General features: G+C 30.1%; 3 protein-coding genes and 2 non-coding genes across 5 annotated transcripts; 2 read left to right on the top strand and 3 right to left on the bottom strand.

Moving 5' to 3' along the window:
- The first annotated feature begins 3,926 nt into the window (after positions 1-3,926).
- Positions 3,927-6,036, top strand: LOC114188779 (AAA-ATPase At2g46620-like). The gene has a single exon (XM_028077419.1). The coding sequence runs from the start codon at positions 4,024-4,026 to the stop codon at positions 5,464-5,466; it is 1,443 nt and encodes a 480-aa protein (XP_027933220.1). The 5' UTR covers positions 3,927-4,023; the 3' UTR covers positions 5,467-6,036.
- Positions 6,037-10,373: 4,337 nt separating this feature from the next.
- LOC114187117 (ras-related protein RABA3) lies at positions 10,374-11,819 on the bottom strand. The gene is made up of 2 exons (XM_028075251.1): positions 11,200-11,819; positions 10,374-11,087 (listed from the first exon to the last, which is right to left on the bottom strand). The coding sequence occupies exons 1-2, from the start codon at positions 11,451-11,453 to the stop codon at positions 10,631-10,633; spliced, it is 711 nt and encodes a 236-aa protein (XP_027931052.1). The 5' UTR covers positions 11,454-11,819; the 3' UTR covers positions 10,374-10,630.
- A 5,158-nt stretch (positions 11,820-16,977) lies between these two features.
- On the top strand, positions 16,978-17,916 carry LOC114186971 (ATP synthase delta chain, chloroplastic). Its single transcript, XM_028075060.1, has one exon. The coding sequence runs from the start codon at positions 17,090-17,092 to the stop codon at positions 17,741-17,743; it is 654 nt and encodes a 217-aa protein (XP_027930861.1). The 5' UTR covers positions 16,978-17,089; the 3' UTR covers positions 17,744-17,916.
- A 43-nt stretch (positions 17,917-17,959) lies between these two features.
- TRNAE-CUC lies at positions 17,960-18,032 on the bottom strand. Its single transcript has one exon. It is a non-coding gene; the product is annotated as a tRNA-Glu (tRNA).
- Positions 18,033-21,319: 3,287 nt separating this feature from the next.
- On the bottom strand, positions 21,320-21,392 carry TRNAE-CUC. Its single transcript has one exon. It is a non-coding gene; the product is annotated as a tRNA-Glu (tRNA).
- Positions 21,393-23,222: the final 1,830 nt, after the last annotated feature.

Here is a 23,222-nt window from a genome sequence, read left to right as displayed (position 1 = left end):
GATAATCAGTATATAATGAAGACACAGTAGAGGAACAGTATAAAAAAAATCAGTAAAGAATCCAAATTCATACAAGTACACATCATTAGTATGTATATGTGGATTGTGAGGTTATATTATAAAATTCTCAAACAATTGATATAGTCATAAATAAATAACATTAAAACAAATTATTTATTTTCATTTATTACACTCTTACATACTTTTTTTATCTCATTATTTATTATATTTTATTTATGAGAAAAAAACATGGATAAAACCTGAATCTAATCTACATAAGATATTTAACACTACTTTCAATCCAAAATTTTAAGACAATAGATTTAGGTGTTTTTTATTTTATATGTTACCCAACTTTCTCATTTCTATATAATGAAGTAAGCAAATTATGTAAGAAGATAGTTTGTGTAATTAATCTGTTATGTAGAATTATGAATATCATTATTAAGATTGAAATATATAGAAAAGAGTTTTTGGATAACAAATGTAAGATATTATCTTTATCATGATGACAATCTGTTTGGAAAACATTGTACATAATTTTGTATATGGATTGAAGCACCCTAAGTTTTCTTTTTTATATATACTAGCGTAAACACAGACGCTATTATGCCGGTGTGTACGCATTTTTTAAATATACATGATATTATATTAGTAATGAATAATATTGTAATGTTATTAAGTTAATAAATAAAATAAAATTATATTTATTAAAAATAAAATGAAATGTATAGAGAAAATATGAGAAAATAATTGTTGATGAATAGGAGAGAAAAGAAGAAGAAGATAACTAAATAGTTTTATAAAAACTTGTAAAATTAATACTTAATTTTTAAAAAATTTAACAAATAATTACATTGTAAAGGATAAAGTTGAAATTATAAAATGTGGACAGAAAAAAGGAAATTCTATATATATATATATATATATGATAAAAAAATATATTCTTTTAAGATGAGTTTCTTTCACATTCGTTCACTCTTTCCAACTATAAACATTTTCAATGAAGTGTACTTCAATGTGAGCATTATTACACCGTTGTTATATCATAATAAGACACACTTTGAAACTTTAATCAGAAAGACTTTCCGTACAAATTTTTTTATCATTATAGAATTTCTTAACTTATAAGAATATGTTTAGCAATTTATTCATCCAGAGAACCCAATCTTATTTATAATTTATTTATTATAGAATAAGTCAGATGTCTGGATAATACAATATTCTTTCCCTAATTATAAATGAAAAGACAAAAAAGCTCATTTAAACTATCTGCAAACACCAATTTAAATATTTATTCTTCCATCTTTAACAGTTTTTTTATCCACAATTATTTGTAGATACACAAATATTTTTTTTCTACATCTAATTATGCGGAATATACAATTAAATATTTTGATCAGATCAATGAAGCAATTACTAATACAAGGTTACTTAGTTTTATGATAATTATAGCAGATAATATGTACTGAAATAAAATCCGCAGTATTTTATTTCATCACTCCATGACTAACAAAGTAGAAAATTATAATGTCAGAACTTTTCCTTTTATAAACTTCTAATAAAGTTTTAGTCATCAGCACTAAACTTAAAACGTAGAGGAAACAACGTCATTTCAGAATTTGTACTTAACTTTTAAGATAACAAAAGAATAAGCATTATACTATCAACTATTTTTCTTTTTATCGTGCTTTTTAAAAATTGTAAACTAATGACAGAGAAAGTATAAGATGCAAAGGAGAAGCAAAGTAGATTAAGAAAAGTCCATGCATGACGCTATCTATTTAAAGAAGGAAGAGTGGGGCATTTTCATTGTGCATGCCAGTTAATTAATTAATATTAAGCATGCATCCAACTTCCATTAAACTTAATTAAGTAAAATTAAAAATTGTGTTGTAGTTCATGAAGACCTTCAAAGATCAGTCTAAAAATTGACTACACTGATCTATTAATATACTGAGAAAGAGAGTGAGGTTAAAAGTAGGAAGAAAAATACAGTGGCATCACACTTAAACTTTGTTTTTTATTTGGTTATGCTGATTTGGAAGAGAGAACAAGGTGTTTCACCTTAGAATTCCATGTTAAGACTCAAAATAACCTATTCAAAGTATTTAAATCTATTATGCTTGAGAAAGAAAACATCTTTCATATATAGTACTACTTGGTTCAAATTGAAATTTTTTAATATTTAAATTAGGAAAAATATGTTGGTTTCTCAAACTAAATAATTATTTATATTAGAAAGAGATTAATTGTCTTAGACTTCGATTATTATCATAACTAAATCCTAATATTCTTTAAATTAAATAAGATTTAAACCAGAATTAGACTTCGATTGTTATTAAAACCAAACTCAAAATCCTTTAAATTAAATAATTTTTTTAAATCTAGATTTCTGTTAAAAAAAATGAATATATTTATAAATGTTTTTTTTTGCTGTAGTTCTTGCAACATATTTTATTAATTTTAAATTTGAAATATCTGACATTTTATCAGTATGTGGTAACTAACTATGGCTAGATTTCAAATATCTGACATTTAATCAGTATGTGGTAACTACAGTTAGTTGAGATAAACTTATTTGGAAAGTATCGCGAAATTACGCAAAATATTAATTCGAGATTCATTAAGTAAGAGTATAATGTTGCAACTAATATTCAATTGTCAAAATATTGTTTAGTTTTATCTGACACATTTTATTAGTGTTTTTAATATCATTAATTATGATTATCTTATTTGTAAATAAAATAACAATGTATTCTTTATTTTTTTAAATGTTATGATTAATAACTTTGATATTTTTTTCCTGAATAATTATTAATTGTTTTCACAAATATCTATTTAAAAAAAAGAATTATATATACTAATAATGACTTATTCATCATTTTAACATTTTATACGTAAAATAATTATTAGAAAATATGTTATAATATTATATAAAACAATTTATTTTATATTAACTTTAAATCACTTAAGAATAAAAAAACTAATAATTACTTTTATAATACAGGTAAGTTTTTAATACGCTACAATAAGAGTATTCCAAAATAAAAACATGTTTTATTTGATTGTTATTTTTTATCATAGGAAACAAATTCATCGTTTGTAATTATTAAAAAGAATATGTTACAATCATTTAAAAGGATGATATCAAAATTAATATGTTACAATCATTTATGTTCATTTTTTACAAATATTAATATAGAAAAACTTAAAGTATTAAATTAACATTTAAGAATAATATATGTAATTACCTTTTTTTATTGAATAATTAATGTATTACTTAATTGAATTGCATATTTAAAGTAATTTAAATATCTTAATTTGATATATTTATTATCATCTTTTATTTCAACAATTATATTAAATTAAGATATTTGAATTACTTTAAATATACCAAATTCCTCAGTTAGGTATATTTATTGTTGACTATGATTAAAAAGGAAATTGAGGATTTAAAAGTAGGAAATATATCAAACAAATCATATTTATAGAAATTAAAAATATATTTTACGTTTTTATTTTATTACTCTGAATCCGACCATGAATTTGACACGAATTATTATCTAAAGTGTGAATCACACGCTACAGAAATACTTCAACGAAATATGTATAATAGATAAGATATCGTTTGAAAAAATTTGGTAAGATGTGAGCGTAAATATTTGATCGTAAACACGTGTAGGATGTAAACCGATGGATCAAACATTTTCTTGGAATAAAAATTGAACAAGAATGATAATAATATAATAAGGAGGTTAATTTATTCGTTTAGATGATACTGTAGATTGTAATTATCCGAATGGATTCTGTGAAAACAGATGCAGAACAAAAATAAAGCAAAAGAAGAGATAGCATGAGGGGAATAAAAATAAATAAATAAATAAATAATAAAAACAAAAATGGGTCTATGCAATGAGAGAATGAGAAGAGAAGAGCGGTAAACAAATAAATTGAAAAGTTGTGAAATAAAAGAGGCCTTCTTCTCTCTCTCAACAATCCAAAAATGGTGTTTTGAGGTGGATGAGCGTCTTTGCCATGATTCTTCTCACTCCCATATTTCTGTTAACCCTCGCCGCCGCCGCCTTCCTGTTCGCGGTGGCCGGAGCCGTGCTGTTCCAAACGGGGTGCGGCAAGAGGCTATGGAGAGGAATGGAAGATTGGTTCCACGTGTATCAATTCCTCACAGTACCTGAACTGAACCAAACCAAACACCACAACCACCTCTACTCCAAGCTCTCCCTATACTTACATTCCCTACCTTCTATCCAAGACTCCCACTTCGCCAACATCGTCACTGGGAAGAACCCAAACGACATCGTCCTCTGCCTCGCTCCCAACCAAACCATCCAGGACCATTTTCTCGGAGCCACAATCTACTGGTTCAGCCAACCCGCTCATCCCAACCCAGAAGGAACCGGAACCTACGTTCTCAAGATCAGGAAGGTGGACAAGCGTCGAATCCTCCGTCCTTATCTCCAGCACATTCACGCCGTGGCCGACGAAATCGAGCAGCAAGGGAAGCGCGACTTGCGCCTCTTCACCAACAGCGCCGATGAGTTTGGGCAGTGGAGATCCGTTCCGTTTACGCATCCTTCCACGTTCGACACCATCGCCATGGAACCGGATCTCAAAAACAAGGTCAAATCCGATCTCGAATCGTTCCTCAGAGCGAAACAGTACTACAACCGCCTCGGCCGCGTCTGGAAACGGAGCTTTCTCCTCTACGGCCCCTCCGGCACCGGAAAATCGAGCTTCGTCGCCGCCATGGCCAATTTCCTCTCGTACGACGTGTTCGACATCGACCTGAGTAAAATCCCTAGCGATTCGGATCTGAAATTGCTCCTCCTGCATACGACGCCGAAATCGGTGGTGGTGATCGAGGACCTGGACCGGTTTGTGGCGGAGAAAACGGAGAGAATAAGCGTTTCGGGGATACTAAACTTCATGGACGGGCTTATAACCTCGTGTTGCGCGGAGGAGAGGGTGATGGTGTTCACGATGAACACGAAGGAGCACGTTGACCCGAACCTGCTTCGTCCGGGTCGGGTCGATGTGCATATCCATTTTCCGCTTTGTGATTTTTCGGCGTTTAAGACGCTGGCGAACAGTTACCTTGGGGTGAAGGACCATAAGCTGTTCCCTCAGGTGCAGGAGATTTTCCAAAACGGTGCGAGTTTGAGTCCCGCTGAAATCGGCGAGTTGATGATCGCGAACCGGAACTCGCCGAGTCGGGCTATTAGATCAGTCATCACCGCATTGCAAACGGACGGTGATGGTAGGGGGTGCGGCCTGACCGGACGGCAGAAGGAGGATGATGAAATGGGTGAACCGGATGGGGTTGTCTGCGGTGAGGGTGTCCATACGGTTAAGGATTTGCGGAGACTGTACAGTTTTTTCAGATTCAGGGTTACAAGAAAATCTTCGTCTTCCATTTCTTCCTTGCCCGCGAGTCCATTGCGATAGTTAGTCTCTAATAATCAAATTATTGGAAAGCTATGTGCAATGTCCCCGATTGCACCGTGGAAAAGATAATTTCAGATACCCTTTCAGAGATGAACAACTTGGGGGCAAGCTCTTTTGTTCGTAGCCGAATTGAACACAACAACAATCGTTCATGGGATGCAAACATTGGAACTCTTACAAGGTGTTTGTTATTGTCCATTTTTGAGCCATCAGCATCGAACTGTAAATCTTTATAATTAGATTCATACATTGCATATAGGAAAATAATTTGCATAGGCAGAAGAAAAGTTATCCTTAGAGTTTGTTTCCTCATTTTGGTGAACTGTGAATCCAGTCTAATGTATAGAGTTTTTTTTTTAGGAAAAGAAAATCATTCATGCACAGTTCAAATGTTTCTTCCTCTCCCCAGGACCCGAAAGTTTCTCACAAGAATGATATGTTACGTTCTGGTTTGGGTTAGAATATGAAGTCCGTAAAAGTGTTTTGATTAGTTACAAATTACGAAATGGTTACTTTAAAGCGATTGATTACAGTTTTCATAATAATACCTCCCCACAATTTTTGTTGTGTCATGTGAGAACTATATGAGAAGAGCTTTTGTAATGTTTGGTATTGTTGTGAGTGAAGTTGGTATACCAATTGAAAGGGAAAAACAAAGTCAATTTAATGCATATCTAATTTAAAGCATATAACAAGGACTGGGTTCACTATCATGAAGTAAACACAAACTCATCATGCATATGAGTAGGGAGTGTTAGATAGCTGACAAAAAACATCAGAAAATCTCAGTTATGGTTGTTTCCGGAGCCCATGAGTGATAAAAAGTTATATAGTGTTAAACAGTGTTACACTGTTTCATGACATGCAGTCCTTATTATGAAGAGTCACATGTATATGATTCTTCGTTCCATCTTCCCATTTTATATTCCAACCATCTAACCATCATCGATAAGACTACCAAGCATCTTCGATGAATAAAGCAGATTAATTACTAGCCAAGTATATAGTATATAAATTTTGAATCTTTATTATTTATAGGACTTGGTTGCTTATTCCTTTCTTTATTCCCCGCCAAACTCAATGATTGTAGTTTTATGACCGAATAAGAGACGTGTGCTTCACCGCACAAATATTACTATTTTTTTTTTCATATAATAATTTACATTACTTTTTTATTTTAGTCAGGCTTAATCTTTTCATTTTAAAGACTGATGCACTAACTTTAACTTAACTAAATTTAATTTCAAATTATTTTTATGCACGTGTGTTTTTTCTTTTTTCTATTATAAAGATTTTTCTTGAATATAAAAATGTCTCATAATTCAAAGAAAATATGCCCATTGACTAGTTTAAATTAATATAGAGATAATAAGTCAAGCGATTGTAACTTGTCTATGTTATCTCTTAAAAAAGAACTAAATTTGGTAAAAAGAGGATAAAAAGTCGAACAAAATAAACTACTTGACGTGGTAATTAAGTTTCAATAGTTTCTTATTTAACAAATTATATTTTTTGGGTGGAGTTTTGTTCTTATGCTCATTCTTAATTGATACTTTTACGAAGAGTTGAGTGAAGTAAAAAATCTCATTTTCTCCAATTAAAATTAATAAAGTGACTTAACGAATGTTTTTTAGTTAGATTCTGATCTTATAGCTGAGTATTAAGTAGTAACAGGACAATGACTCACTTAAAATGAAAGGGAAAGAAAAAGAAAAGTGTAATAAATTTTCACTTCTGACCTTACATTCTCTATTACCTCTGGAATGTGGGCATGAATTAATGAAATAGAAGAATCTTTGAGTTCTTTAATTTTGTTCATAGCAATGGCATGGACAAAAATTTTGCCCTCTCTGTCGACGGAACCAATTTTTCAACATCAGGCCAGCTGGAGCAGTGATGAAGGTGCACTGTGTGCATGCTTATTTTTGTATAAAACCAAACTAATTTCAATTCTAAACTACTTTTATAACCAAAATTTAACTTTTAATTAAAACTAGTTTTTAAAATAGAGTAATTAATAATTTTTTTTTGCTGATTTAATTTAAAAGTTAATTTGTATTATTAAAATCGTTTTTTTTTAATTTTGATCCCTACATTACCAAAATTGTGAAATTTATTGAAACTAAAATTACAGTTAAGCCGTAAATATTTTAAGTGTATTGAATGCAGAAAAGAAAATTGTGAAATTAGATTTAACTCAGAATTTTTTTATACGACCCCAGTGAGTTTCTTTGGATTTGTGAAGTGAAATTAATGGACAGTAATTAAGACAGGACCATGACCATCATCATCACAGTGCTTCCATACCCACCGGCTACATCACCTCTGACCGACAGCTACCATTAACATTATGAGCTATAATGGTTCTTTTATCCCAATAACATGAGTTTGTTGGGTGCAATAAAAAATTGTTTTTAAGAATTTCTCTTAAAAAAAGGCTTAAAGTAAATGTAGTCAAGTGCACAAAATCAAGATAAAGCCCCCATTATTTAAATAATTTTAAACAGTTTGTCATCTTAATGTATAAAAAAAAAAACACGAAATAATGGAAATATATTTATAAAACTCTAATGTTTTTTTAGTTTTTTCATCAACCCACCGTTTTTGTGGTCAAAAATTGGCTTTACGTTATAAAAGTTTATGCTACATTTAATTGTAATGTTAATTAAACGTTTGACATCTTGGGCAACACTATTTTGGTAGAAGAAAGACTTTTAACGCTAAAAAGCTGACACTAAAGTAAAATTTACGATTATTAAAAAAAATAACGAGTTTCAGTCATTTTAAGATAAAAATGAAAAATCTAAAGGATCGTAGCCAGAGCTCACTGAAGTTGAAAAGAATTTGCGTTGTGCTGTCTATAAATGTGAGAACAAAATTCAACAGGAATTAATGACAAAATTACATGTTATTTTCATTCCAAATGACAATTTGTAAGTTCATATTTATGATGGAGATTGAAATAATGGGACATTGTGGATGTAAACTACTTTTGTTTTTTCTAAGAATTTTGGTTTGACACATCTGACTCTGTTAAAGAATAATTGTGCAATCCACGATCATTTTTCTCTTAATAATTGTTCATGAATCAAATTCTGTGATCTTTATTTTGATACCAATTATCAAAATGGAGAATTTATTATTGGATAAAAGACTATAGTCATTAGTGATCTGCAACTATTTTTACTTAAAGAATGTAACTATTTAATCTATGTCACAGTACATTTAATGTCACCTAGAGCAATAATTTTACTCATCATCGTGCTTAAGCCGATTCTTACTCGTTTATAACCTTAACATCTTTTTAGACGTCATCCTTATTTAATAAAAAATGTGATAAATATAATAATAATTTCTAAAAAGAGATAAATAGAAATAATAATTATTATACTAATTGTTGCTATAAATTATACGAAAAAGTCAGAAAATTTGCGCTACGCTAACTCAGATTCATGGTTATAACAGAGATAATTGACTGCGACGTTCAAATAATCTTTCTTTTCTTTTGTCAAATTCTACACACGCATATGCTGCTTTAAGAAGATGTTCTTTACTTGCGAAAAAAAAAATTATACTGTAATCGGTAGTTCGACATTGATTTTGTCCTTGTCAACTGAACCTACTTTATTCGCCGACCGCAATTTAAACGTCTAAGAATATTTTTAAGGAAGAATCATATTTTTTTGTACGTAGGATTAGAGTTTTAATTTTGTAAAATAGTATGAACGTATAACACGGCACGTCATAAGTGAATAAAATATAAAGTTTGAGGTATGGTTTGAGAAAGAGATAGATGTTGAAAAGAAAAGGGTTGTGGAATAAATGCAAGAGGCACAAGAAATGAAGTCAAATTAGAAGGCTTACGCTTCAATAGTTCCATTCCCATACTTCAATAATTGACTTTCCAATGAATGCTATGAAAATATTTTATATTCAAACATATCTACTAAACTTCTAATCTTGTTATTTTGACATAGCTTACGTTTTGCAATTGGCCCTTGGCACCATGTAAAGTGTTGCTTATGCTTACAAAAGCCCATCTTAGCTGTTACAAAATTTGGGTCAGACTTTCATGGGCTCAACTAGCCTACTGAGTCCAAGATGCTTATAAAAATTAGAAAAAAAAAGGATTTATTATTTTATGTCAAAACATTATTAATTTTAGATTTTTATATTCATGTATTTGATCATCAAATTTTGAAATTGTTTATTTTCTTCTTCCTATTTAAAAGTTTATCTTGTAAAAGAAAATTCAAGATATATTTACAGAATCAACTTATTTAGGGATAATAACAAGTCAGGTCAAATACGGATAGTGTTTATTCAATATTTAATTTGTAATAAACAAATTCTCTCATTCGTTGCTTGTCGGATACCTATTTAAAAAATATTCATGACTTTTTAAAAACTTATAAATATCCATAAATACCAACACATATTTAAAAAAATATTTTATAATTTTTAAATAAAATTAAAAAATATAAAACATAATATAATTTAAATTAAATTAAATTAAATTTTAATTTAATAATTTTCAAAATATAAATTAAATATACATTTTAATTAAATTTAACTTTAAAATATAAATTATATTTTAATTATATTTTTTTATAAATTATGAAAATATGCAAATACAGATATTATATCCACAATTAATAAAATGACCAAATACTAACATGAATATTTTTGTCACCCAAACTCGTTCATATAAAGAGAAGTATAAGACCATACCCGTATTTCGTATACAATTTACCGACTAACTTTACATTTTTATTTTACGATAGGATGAATAAACAAAAAAAAAAGTAAAAATGTTATTATTTTTATTAGGTATAGAAAAACTAAAAAATGCATATGTAAAATTTTCCCAAAACTCGTATATAAACAAATTAAACATTTCTATCCAGTTAAAGCAATCAAAGTTTGATATAAGCTCTGCACTCTTTCTTCTTCTCCTGGATGGTAAAACAATACATCAGATTGCTGTCTGTCACTGTAATCTGTCGTAATCAAACTGAAAAAAAAAATGCAAGGACCAGACGAACTCAATCATCCTATCTCATCAAACGCATTAGATTGATAATTCAACAGATTTTCTTTTATACGTATAAAAAGGATTTACTGCATGTATTTTTTACTCTCTCTCTTTCCTTTTACTTATATCTCAACAAGAACATGAAGATAAGTTCTTCATCTCACTAATTTCCAATTCAGCACCTGAGATCACATCCAGTTTTGATCCCTGAAGAGTGGAAACATTGGTGTGACGTGTGGCCTTCCCTTTTCCACTTTCCAAAGACCTTTTTGAGACGACCCTGTGAATCTGTTCCAGAAGCTTGAAAAACGCAGTGTCCACATTCTCACCACTGAGAGCTGAAGTCTCAGAAAAGAAGAGGCCCTGATCCTCTGCAAACTCCACTGCATCTTCTGCATGCACCACTCTTTGCTCCACAAGATCTCCTTTGTTCCCGATCAGCATTATCACCACGGAGCTGTCTGCTTGTGCTCGCAGTTCGTCAACCCACCTTGCTACATGATCAAACGACTGTCGTTTAGTTATGTCGTACACCACCATCGCCCCCAATGCACCTCTGTAGTATGCACTTGTCACTGCCCTGTATCTACACCACACCAGAAAAATACCCTTTTCAAAAGCCGACACTAAATTTAGCTTAATGTAAACGAAATCAAACAAAATTTGAGGAATGAGAGAGAGAGGGAGAGAAGGTGAACCTTTCTTGGCCAGCAGTATCCCAGATCTGGGCCTTGATAACTTTGCCATTGATTGTCACAGTTCTGGTTTGAAACTCAACTCCAATGGTGGACTTCGAGTCAAGGCAGAATTCATTCTTTGCAAACCTTGAGAGCATTTGACTCTTTCCCACTGCTGAGTCCCCTATCACCACCACCTTAAACACGTAATCTATTTTGTCGTGTATATTCTCTCTCACCCTCTCAGTCTCAACACCATTCATTTCCTGATTCATTTTCTTCCCAAGATTACCACGAGCTTCAAGACAAGTTTAAAGCAAGGCACTTTCTTCTTGCCCTTCTCAAATTACGCTCTAAAACATTGGTTAAATCTTTCCTATTTGGTCGTGGAGGTAAGTAGGAGAAAGCAAAGAATATGGAAAAGCAAGGGAAAAGAAAAATGAAATGAAGAAGAACAGAGTTCAATCAATGGCAGCAAAAGAAGGAAATGGGTAAAGTAATGGCCCCGTCTTTGTCTCCCTTTAATGCTTTACCAAATTGAATGCACTGCACCAAATATAATAATATATTTGCATGACGGCATTATTACCTTCTGCAACTGAGATGCCACACTGTATTATGTAGCAGTTTCCTAATAAATTGAAAATAAGATACAGACAATTGATAAAAAGATGTGATGCTTGGGAAAGGGATTTTGAATCACAGGTAATTTATTGACTGGTTGATGAAATGTCTGGTTCGTATTTAGTTGATCTTAATGTCTGTTGCAAGCATACACATGCCTTTTTTTTTTAACGAATTTTTTGCATCTTTGTTTGTATCATTGGAACAAATGCGGAAATGCTAACAATTAAACATAGTTCCTAACTTGGATATAATGTTATCTTGAATTGATGTTTTCTACTTGCTTATCCCATTGGTATTGTTGTCTGGTGTTTTCCATTTTTACTAGAGATACATATTGCATATCTATCTGTAGATCTAATAATCAGAATCAGAGCAAGTTTATCAGTTTGATTCTCGGTTAATAATTCTTAAAGGAAAGATTATTGCGGATTGTACAATTATTTTATGATGAAAATTATTTTATGATGAAAGTCAGGTGGATCAAGTTACAAAAGAATAAGGATTTATGCTAGGATAACCGCTGAGGAAAAGATTGTTGCAGGTAGCATCAATTGTCATGTGACAAAAGTCAAGTGGACCGAGTCACAATCAAATGGTGACGTTTGGACTTATGTTACATTCTTAAGTAAAAAAAATTGAAAAAAGTTACACTCTAAGTAATTGTTATAGCTTTTAGCTTAATGATAAATGTTCGATCCTAACAACATAGGTTCTAAATGCGAAATTTAAAAATTAAACTCCTCTTAAAGAAAAAGAAAGAAATAATAATGTTAATTTTTTTTAATGAATTAAAGTTAACTTAGGTATTGAAGTTTCACAGATTAGTATTAAAACATAAAAACTTAATTCATGTTATAATTTTACTTCTTTTATAAAATAGGTGTTAAAAAGGCCATATTCAGAGGCCCATAGTGTAAATTTATAACATGAACATGCATGGCCTACCATTTGTTCTTAAAGGCACATGGCAGTGAGCACATCATGGTAATGAACGAAATAAACATTCTAAAAATCCATTGTAGGGACTGCAATAACATCCAGATTGGGACTTTATGCACCGACAGAACTGGTATAGTACAAACAATCATCGTTTCTTCCTCTGTAAAATGTAATAACACTGATTGTTGGAAAATTGTTGCATTAATCACAATTATTTTAACCGTGGAGACCCAGAAACAAACCAAACAAGCTATTGTTTAATCATGACGTAAAAAAGAAGAAAAAGATGAATGTGACGGAAACAATCTCCTTCAACAATGGTGATTTATTGCAGCAGCATCTAATCAAACAAGACGATGGGCACACGTAAATTCCTCTCAAGTTGTTTGAGGGTAATTATCTATCCAATCCAGCAACAAATGTCGTATCCGTCTCAAAGATCGAACCATAAACATTTTACTTAATTGGTTCCTATGACAGAATTTCAAAATATTTTTCGGAAATTTTATAAGAAAAAAAATCTTCTGGTATACAAAAGAGATTTTTTGACATTAACGAGTATCTTGTCATATTTGATATTTCATTGAGATTTTAATAGAATAGTAAACAATCATATGATATTTAAAATCATATGAACTTCAAAGATTTATTTGGTTTATTCTGTAAATTTTGTATGACTTGCTATGTATAAAATGATTTCATTTTAACATTTAATTTTCCCATTTATTTATATTTTCTTAATTTGAACATTTGAAAAGGTTGAGTATTCTTTTCTCATTTTAAACACTTTCTTCATTTAATAATTCACTACAAAAAAAATTATTAAATAATAATTATAGTGAACAAAATTATATTTAAAGACTAATTTAAAAGTTAATTTCTTAATTAAAGACTAATTTAAAAGTTAATTTTTTTAATAATAAATTTTTTTATAACTAATATTAATAATCAATTTAGATATTAATTTACAATAAAAATTATTTTATATAAACCTTCTAAATCATTGATTAACCAATTCTTATCTTAATGTAGTTTTGATAAAACTTATTAAGGTGTTATCAGAATATGTCATGTTGACATTATTTAAGTCTTGTACTATAAAATAAAATTTTTAAAACTAAATCATTTATATAATGTACATAAGTATCTATTTAAAATTATTGAAATTTTTGTATATTTAGAAATGTCATGAGTATCATATCTGTTTGTAAAAAATTATAAACATAGTAAATATTTTTGTACTTTTTGAACAATTAAACATGACAAATATCATTATAATTTATAGATTAAAAAAAATCACAAAAATGGTCTTTTAACTATTTTTATTATTGTGTCACTGCGGTAAATTTCAGGTAGACAAACTTTCGCGTACAAGATTGATGCTTTAAGAAAATTATAACTTTAATTCTATCTTTACAAAACTCGATAAGAGAAAAAAAGAAGAAGAAGGAAATAGTATTTTGGAGTTTATTATAGTTATGACGTTAGTTAAGTGCTTATATATCAAAGAAAATAAGTGATAATTTGAAGTGATGCATACTAATGTTATGCATATGTGCTACTCAATTTTTTTGGTTAAGTTCAATTTCGTCTCTATATTTTTTTTGTTCAATTTAGTATTTCAATTATCTAAAAAGATTCAATTTGGTTATCTTCGTTAATTTGGAGTTAACACCGTGTCCATACAGGACATGTGTCAAGATGTGAAATTTTAAATTTTTTTTAAAATTTTTAAATTTTTTTTTGTTGAAATTTATAAACTGCCACATGTAAGTTTATGGTCGTGCCACGTGGCAACTTACAATCATGACATGTAACCGTGGTAATAGTTATCTTCAAATTAGTCCTTTATTTAAATTTTTGGTTCAATTTAGTACCCCATTTTTTAAAACGATCTAAATTCGTTCTCTCCAATTTGAGACCAAATTAGTAAATAAGCTTAATTACAACTTATATATACATGTTTCAATAACTTTTTCTAATATATACATCAAATCATTTTACCTAAATATTTAAATTATTTTATTTTTTACATTTTTTACCTTTGTAATTTTTTACACATGAAATTTTTTACACTTGTAAAAAATAAAATAATTTGAATATTTAGGTGTAGTGATTTGATGTATAAATTCAAAACAATTATCTTAACATATGTATATATAAGTTATAATTAAACTTAGTTACTAATTTGGTCTCAAATTGGAAAGTACGAAATTGGATCATCTTAAAAAATTAGGATACTAAATTGAACAAAAAATTTAAATACAGGACTAAATTGAAAATAACTATTACAACTTCTATGTGTCATGATTGTAAGCTGTCACGTGACATGATAGTAAACTGACACGTGACAGTTTAAAAAAAATTTGAAAAAAATTTAAAATTAAAGAAAGAATTCATGGTTTGACACGTGTCCTGTAGGGACACAGTATTAACTCCAACTTAACGGAGATGGCCAAATTGAATCTTTTTAAATAATTGGAATACTAAATTAAACAAACAAAGACCAAATTAAACTTAACAAAAAATTTGGATACCAAATAAATTATACTTTATTTTTATATTGAAATTTGTCTTTTCCTGGTTATATAATAAAGCCTCCCTAGTCATGGGTTTGTTATTCTCAATTTTTCTTTTATTCTCTTAATTTTGTGATTTCTTTAGTCTTTAGTCGTTGTATTTATTTGATGGTCTTTATGAGTATTTATTAGGGAACCTCCACTACCCTTGATTGTAAGAAAGATATCAATGAAAATATCATATCATAGTAGAGAATCCTAAGAATATGAATGTGATAGATTTATGCAAGGAATTGAATGGTTAGGTAAACACAACTACCAGTACAAGTCCTAAATTTAAAAGAAAAATCTTTCTTTGTGAAAAAAAAAATCTAAAAAGTTAATTTCTTTGGTAATTCACACTTTTTTTTTCTCTTTTCAAAATTCCATATCTTCCCTCCTAGGAGTAATACGAAGCTTAACAAAACTCAAGAATAATTATTTCTATAAGTAATTATCTTTAATTTTAACCACCTAAAATCATATAATATAGTTAAAAAATTTCCATAGTCAAGCTTTTTACAATTCCTGATAGCAAATGCGTAGCTTCTTGGTAAATTGAAATTTTAACTACCTATACTTTGGGAACATGACTTCCTCTCACACTAAATAATTTTTTCATTGATTGCATTATTTAATTTTTATTTAATAGTTTTATGCTAAAATTGACCGTTAAATTGCATTTTTTATATAGATATTTTTGAAAAAAAAATATAATATTAGTTTAAAATTAATTAATACTCTATTTCCTCACATTAAACTTAATCAAACATTTGTTTCTTTTCACACAAAACCATTGTTATAACATCCATGGCGCCACTCCGTTCCAGCGGCATGTTAGGTCTGCAGCCCAATACACCTCAACCCCTTGTTCCAAGTGTCCCCCCACTTCGCAAGGCAGGTTGTTGTTAGTGGGTATCAAACTCCTTCATATTTCGAAATATATGAATTTAGTCCTTTTAATCAAATTTTGTTAGATTTATTTGATATTTCGTATGCATTTCAGGATTGTATTTGAGTTGTTTATAATGTATGACACCTTTTTGCTTTAATGTTAAGTCAAATCCTATTAGAAATGTGCTTGAAATGTCAAATAAACTTAACAAAATTTGATTAAAATGACTAAATCCACGTATTTCGAAAGATAAATAATTAAATTGGTCCAAAATTTCGAAATAGACTAATTCCAAAATTCACTAAAAGTTAAGGGACCAAAAACATATTTAACCCAAATAAATACTAGGTTTAATTAATTTTTTCATAATTCTTTTAAAAAATGTTAAATTGATTTTTTATATTTTTTTAAATTTTAATTTAATTTCGATTTTTAAAAAATTGATGTAATTTGATAATTTTTATTAATTTTTTTTAAAACAAATCATTAATTTTTAATCAAAATTAGCATTACAATTATCTTAATTAATTTAATAAAGCAAATCAATCTTATTAATAATTTTAATTTTGATAAAAAAATCATTAATCCATCTAAAAACATTTAAAAAAAAATTAAATTACATTAGTTTTTAAAATTAAACCAAATTAAAACTAAAAGAAATCAAATGAGCAATTTTTTATTTTTAAATAAAAATAGGAAGTAAAAAAATAATTAAACCCAAATAATATTATAGAACATTGAAATTGTGACTTAGGTTAACCTCACTACCATTCGTATGTGTTCCTTTGTGAGACCAAGTGGCGAAAACTTATCCTCAACATACCTCCTCTTTTCCCAAACAAAACAAAATCCAATAAAACCTAAAAACTTGTCCATCTGAAACCCACTTTCCATGGATACTCTCTCAACCTCGGTTTCAACCCTTAAAGTTCATCCTTTTCCATCTTCACCAACCCTAACAAATCGCGATTTTTCCCCCTTCAAAGCAACCCCTTCACGACCACAACAACCCCATCATGTTTTCTCCACTTCCACACCCACTTTTCTCCCCAAAACCAGATCTTTCTCCCACAAATCTTCCCCTTCGCTTCCTGTCTCTCTCTCACCCCTCAAACCCAGAGCGTCATCTTCCATATGCAACTCAAATCCCGCTACTGGGTATGCAGCAGCTCTCGTGGACGTGGCCCAAAATAGTCATTCCCTGCACTCTGTTCACAGGGATGTTGAGAGGCTCTTGAAACTGCTGCAAAGTGTGAAGTCCGAGTCACCCGCGGTTGAGGAGGGAAACTTTCACAGGCACGTGGTGGCGTTGCTGAAGATGCTAATGAAGAGGAACAAGGTGGGGATTGTGAAGGAGGTGTTGCAAGAGTTCGAGAGGATCTACGACGAGCTCTGTGGAACTCAAATGGTACTGGTTTCGTCGAAGAATAAGATGGGGGAAGATGAGCTTTTTGGGATTGCTAAAAGCGTGCACCAGTTGAGTGGGGCGGTGAGAGTGAAGGTCAGAAACTTTGTTCAGGAGGGTGTGCCCTCTTTTGCTGTCTGAAGTGAAAATCTCAAATTCTTCAGAATTTACAAATTGGTTTCATGTAACCTTGCATCAATCGAATAAGAACACTTTATTTTGCTGAACAATTTAAGTAGAATTTTGCAATATTTGGATTTCTTTGTGTAGATGAACAATGAAACTAGGAATAAATTTATTTGCAAAATTTTCACTAGGATTGTTTTACAAAATGTAATGAAAAAAAAAAAATAATAATTCCGTTGCCGGGACTTGAACCCGGGTCTCTCGGGTGAGAGCCGAGTATCCTAACCAACTAGACTACAACGGATTGTTGATGGTGTTGTTTATAAATGGAATCTTACATGATTGATATTCTTCCATATCAAATGAAGCCTTAGTTGATTCTAAATAATAATAATCTATTTAGTTTTTTAAATTGTAGTAACAAATGAAATTAAATTATAAAATACTTCTACAAATTGTTCGTTATCAATTTTAAAAAATATAATGCATTTTTAAATTACTTATTAAAATAGAGAGAATGAAAAATAGTTTCTAAAATTTTAAATTGTTTTTTGAAACACTAGTAATATGTCGAATTTCTTAGACCATTCTTCAATGTTACATTCTTTCCACACCAACAAATTCATTAAAACTTCACCCTCTTAGTTATAAAGTTTTTAGAATATACTTTTTACACATTAATTCTGTAATTAATGAAAGAAATTCGGTCTCTATTTTGCAAATTATCGTTTATACTTTATATACTTAACAATTACTTTCTGAATAAACGGATCAGTTTTAATTTTAAAACACCTTCCTGTCATAACAAATTATTTATTATAAATCTAAAACATAATTTATATATTTAAAATGTTTATTTACTATGGATTTTAATATAAGACAATTTAAAAGTTACAGTTATGCTCACATAAATAGCTAATACACATGCTAAAATAATTAAATTCTAACCTAGCTAGTGTGAGGCCTGAGTTTGAATTAAACAATGGAACATTTTTTATTGACATTTAAAAATTAGTTTAGGAGTCGGTATACTTTGATAATCCCATTCTTTTATACAATTAATACTTTTAATTAACTTTATTTATATTATAATTAAACATATTTGTTTAATATTTTATTATTAAAAAATAGTTTTCAGTTAAAAAAAGTTGGTCCTGACTATCCTTTTGTTTGTTAAAAGGCTTTTTCTTCCTTTAAGTTTCATTTCTTCTCTGAATGGAGTGACGCCACATTTCAATGCAGAGACCATTGACTTCAAATTCAAGCTCTTATTCTGAAGCAAGTTAGGGTTTGCTTTTCTTCGCTTTTTTACGCAAGAACCATAAGGTGTTAGGTTTAGGGAATTATTCCATCGTTGCTGTAATTTTTTTTTCCTTTGAAGACGAAGCCGGTTTTCGTTGACAACCTCGAGTACAACACTCGTCAATCAGACCTCGAATGCTTGTTCGCCAAGTCTGTCGTCAACATGAAATCTACGAAATGATATCCTTTTTATTTCTTTTTTCTTTTAGTATCATGTTATTTGGGGTTTGTGACATTGCTTTCACTTAAAGATATCAGTTTTGCGTCTTTGTTTGTGCGAACTTTAACTCTTATACTACATGGCTTTGTTAATCGAAGAATAATGTTGTATATATAGATTATAGACAACTTTATTGTGCTCATAATGTTTGCCCTTTGTGTGGCTTGACTTAGAGGTTTGCTATTCTGCTAAAAAATAATGGCCACCACAAGAATTGCGAAGTTCTTAGGTACGCCCTTCGTTTTTTTAAGTGTTTGTTTTGATGTATGAATTTGTACTAGTGGAATATGTGCTTTTGCTGAGGTTCTTTATCGTTTTCAAACATTTTCCTTCCTGATCATCTCATTTGTCACTCACTCATCGTCCAACCCTTCAATGGAATGATCATAATGGGAATAATAATCAATTAAACTAACAAGCCTTGTCTAGCTCCACATAAGACACGACATCAATCAAATTATGTCATGTCTTGCTGTAACGATTGAATTACAGAGTAATTTTGTTCCTACACGTGCAAATTTGATACTGGATTTGTTCACTTACCAATTACACTTTATGACTGTTTCACTTGCCTTTTGATACTACTGAATTCACCAATCCAGCTGTGTAAATGGAGAAATATGCTTGGGAATGACATTCACAATCTCAGATCTCAAATTTGGACTTAAACCCTTTAATTGCAATCATTTTTCTTCCTCATTCAATGCCTTTATAGCTTTACACGTGCATGTATATCCGCTCTCACATATATTGCAGGTGTTCAATTCTTTTGTTTCCAAGAGGTATGGTTTCTTGATTTGGGTGATGTACTCTTGGCTGGGAACAACTCGTTGACTTCCGTCATTGTTTATAGAGTCTCCAATGCTAGTTCTGTTGTAGGTTTTGCTTTTGTATATCATGACGATGAGCAAGATGATGAAGATGCAATTCGTGCACTTGACAATTTCGGTTTGGATATTAAAAACAAAGATTTTTGTGGAGTCGGCCAGGTATGATAGCGTTTTCCTTATAATGTTTCCGTATACGAGATTAATTTTGACCCAATTAGTACCAGTGTCACTGATGTAGAAATACTCTTTGAACATTATGGGAAGGATCTTAATGTTATAATTCGTTGGAACTTTCCATTTAGTTTCAAACACAGGATGTCACTAGAACTATTTAGTTCACAAATATGAGGTCAGAGATGTGATTTTAATATATTTTGATAATTTTGTGGTTTGTTATACTTCTTTGTACATATATAAAACACCTAGTTTTATTCTACGTGCAGTAATAAGATACTGGACTGAGTGATATCTGTTGAGTATATAAGGGTGATCATCCTACAAGAGAGCTTTATGGGAGATTCGTTCATCCAAGTTATTAAAGAACCAGGTATTGACAATGCCTGTCAACATAGCTTTTTGTTTGATAGGTAAAAATGGATCCCATGCTTTTTGGCACTGTTATCATCATTATAGTGATTTTTTAATCGTATATGAAATTGACATTTTAGTTTGTTGGAGATTCACATCGTGTAGATATCTATTGAGATCTAATTTAGTAGTTTACATCATCACTCAAACAATATCTGATAGATTGAAATTAAGACTCCTTGATTTATATTTGAGATGTGAAAATATTATACATTTCATTAACTGCAGGTTTGGAACCAGACTCAATTATTTATGATAAAAGATGAAATTATCGAATGGTTTTAACAGTGTTACCAGTGATCTAGAAGTGCAAGAAGAATATCTAATTTTAGATATCTCTCATAACAAACTAATATCTGGTTGAACAAACCAAGTACGCGTTCATTTCATTATAGTTAAGTATAGGAGAGTGTGTCCTCTTTCGCTGTCTGAAATGAAAATCTCAAAATTTTCAATTTTGATCAATTAAAGTTATAATTGGTTTCATGTAAGCACTTTATTTTGCTGGGAAATTTATTTTGGCAACAGCACTGCCATTGAAAAATTGCTCATAGTCCAAATGCCACTTCAATGATTTTACAAAATCGATGTAAGATATACAATTCATGGCAGCTATGAATTCAATAAAACTCACAAAAAATGCAATTAAATTTCCGTTGCCGGGACTTGAACCGGGGTCTCTCGGGTGAGAGCCGAGTATCCTAACCAACTAGACTACAACGGATTGTTGATAATGTTAAAATCTATCAACATATACCACATACTACCGTATAAATTGTAGAAACAAATTAGAGAAATTGTATTTACAAATCAAATCTTTAGTTTTAGAAATTGTCGAAACAAATCAAATCAAATTATAAAATAGTTCTTCAAATTGTTATAATAAATTATTAAATTACCTTTTAAAAAAGAAGGAATGAAAATAATTTCTAATATTATATATTGTTTTTCAAACAATAGAAATAGGTCGAATTTCTTAGAAAATTTTTCAATGTTACATTTCAAACCAACAACCTCATTTAAAACTCACTTAGTTATAATTTTTTTAAAATACTTTTTTCACACATGATTTCTGTAATCAATAAAAGAATATCTGTCTATATTTTGTTAAATTATCTCTTATAATTTATATACTTAATAATTACTTTTCTTACAGACCAGTTTTAATTTAAAAACATCTTCCTATTACAACATAAATTATTTGTTAAATGAAAAACATAATTTATATATTTAAAAATATGTGTATTTACTATGGATTTTAATATAAGACAATTTAAAAGTTATAATTATGCACAGATAAATACTTGATCCACTTGAGTTTGAATTAAACAATTGAATGTATTTTCTTATCGACATTTTAAAATTAGTTTAGGAGTAGGTATACTTTGATAATCCCATTTTTTATACAATTAATTCTTTTAAATAATTTTCTTTATATTTTAATGAAACATCTTAGTTGAATATTTTATTATTAAAAAATAGCTTTAGGTTAAAAAAGAAGTTGGTCCTCATTATCTTTTTCCTTAAAAGGCTTTTTCTTTCTTCAACTTTGATTTCTTCTTCAAATGAGTGACACCACATTTCAAGTCACAAAAGTAGTTTCCGATTCTACTATACAGACACCATTTACTTGAAGCTCAAGCTTTTCTTTTGAAGTAAGTTAGAATTTCTTATAGTTAGCTTTACAGGGCAAGAACCACAAGTTGTCAGGGTTAGGGCATTGTCGCATCCTTGGTCTAATTTTTTTCATCTGAAGACGAAGCTGGTTTTCGTTGGCAACCTCGAGTACAACACTCGTCAATCAGACCTCGATGCTTGTTCGCCAAGTCTGTCGTCAACATGAGATGTGATAAACTAATATCCTTCATATTCATCTTCTTCTGGGATCATCTTATTTGGGGTTTGTGACAGTGTTTTGACTTTGAGATATCAGTTATGCATCTTTGCTTGTGTGAACTTTAACTCTTATAGTACATGGCTCTGGTAATTGAAGAATAATGTTGTATATATAGATTATAGACAACTTGATTGTGGACATAATTTTGCTATCCTGCTAAAAAATAATGGTCGCCACAAGAAATGTAATGTTCTTGGGGAAGTTCTCCGTTCTTTTTAAATATTTGTTTTGATGCATGAATTTCTACTAATGGAATATGTGCTTTGCTGAGGTTCTATATCTTTTGGAAGTATAGTTTCCCACTTAATACTCACATATAACGTCTACATTTTCCTACAATCTCATCTCATTTGCCACTCACTCACCTTATCGTCCAACCTTTCAACCAGAATGGTCATAATGGTAGCAATAATCAATCATGTCATGCCTTGCCTAGCTCCATATAAGACATGGATCAATTAAATTATGCCATGCCTTGTTGTAAAATGCGACCAAGAAAGAACCTTGAGGGAGAAGAATTAAATCAAAATGTTGGAAAGTTGATTATGCAAGATGTCCACATGGTGGATGATCCTGAGAAGATGGTCAACAGAAGAAGCACGAGAGTTCGCAAGAGAAACATCAAATTGAAGGATTGTGAACAGTGAGGAAATAAGG

Source organism: Vigna unguiculata, chromosome 6 (genome assembly GCF_004118075.2).
Source record: "Vigna unguiculata cultivar IT97K-499-35 chromosome 6, ASM411807v1, whole genome shotgun sequence".
In the NCBI taxonomy this organism is placed as follows: domain Eukaryota; kingdom Viridiplantae; phylum Streptophyta; class Magnoliopsida; order Fabales; family Fabaceae; genus Vigna; species Vigna unguiculata.
The sequence above is the reverse complement of the archived record's forward strand: the minus strand, read 5'-3'. Positions and strand labels throughout refer to the sequence as shown.

Bases quoted from the DNA above. Each gene is read 5' to 3' on its own strand.
- LOC114188779 (XM_028077419.1), top strand. From the start codon at position 4,024: ATGAGCGTCTTTGCCATGATTCTTCTCACTCCCATATTTCTGTTAACC.
- LOC114187117 (XM_028075251.1), bottom strand. From the start codon at position 11,453: ATGAATCAGGAAATGAATGGTGTTGAGACTGAGAGGGTGAGAGAGAAT. The intron at 11,088-11,199 runs GTTCACCTTCTC...GGTGTGGTGTAG, and splicing joins GATACTGCTGGCCAAGAAAG to ATACAGGGCAGTGACAAGTG.
- LOC114186971 (XM_028075060.1), top strand. From the start codon at position 17,090: ATGGATACTCTCTCAACCTCGGTTTCAACCCTTAAAGTTCATCCTTTT.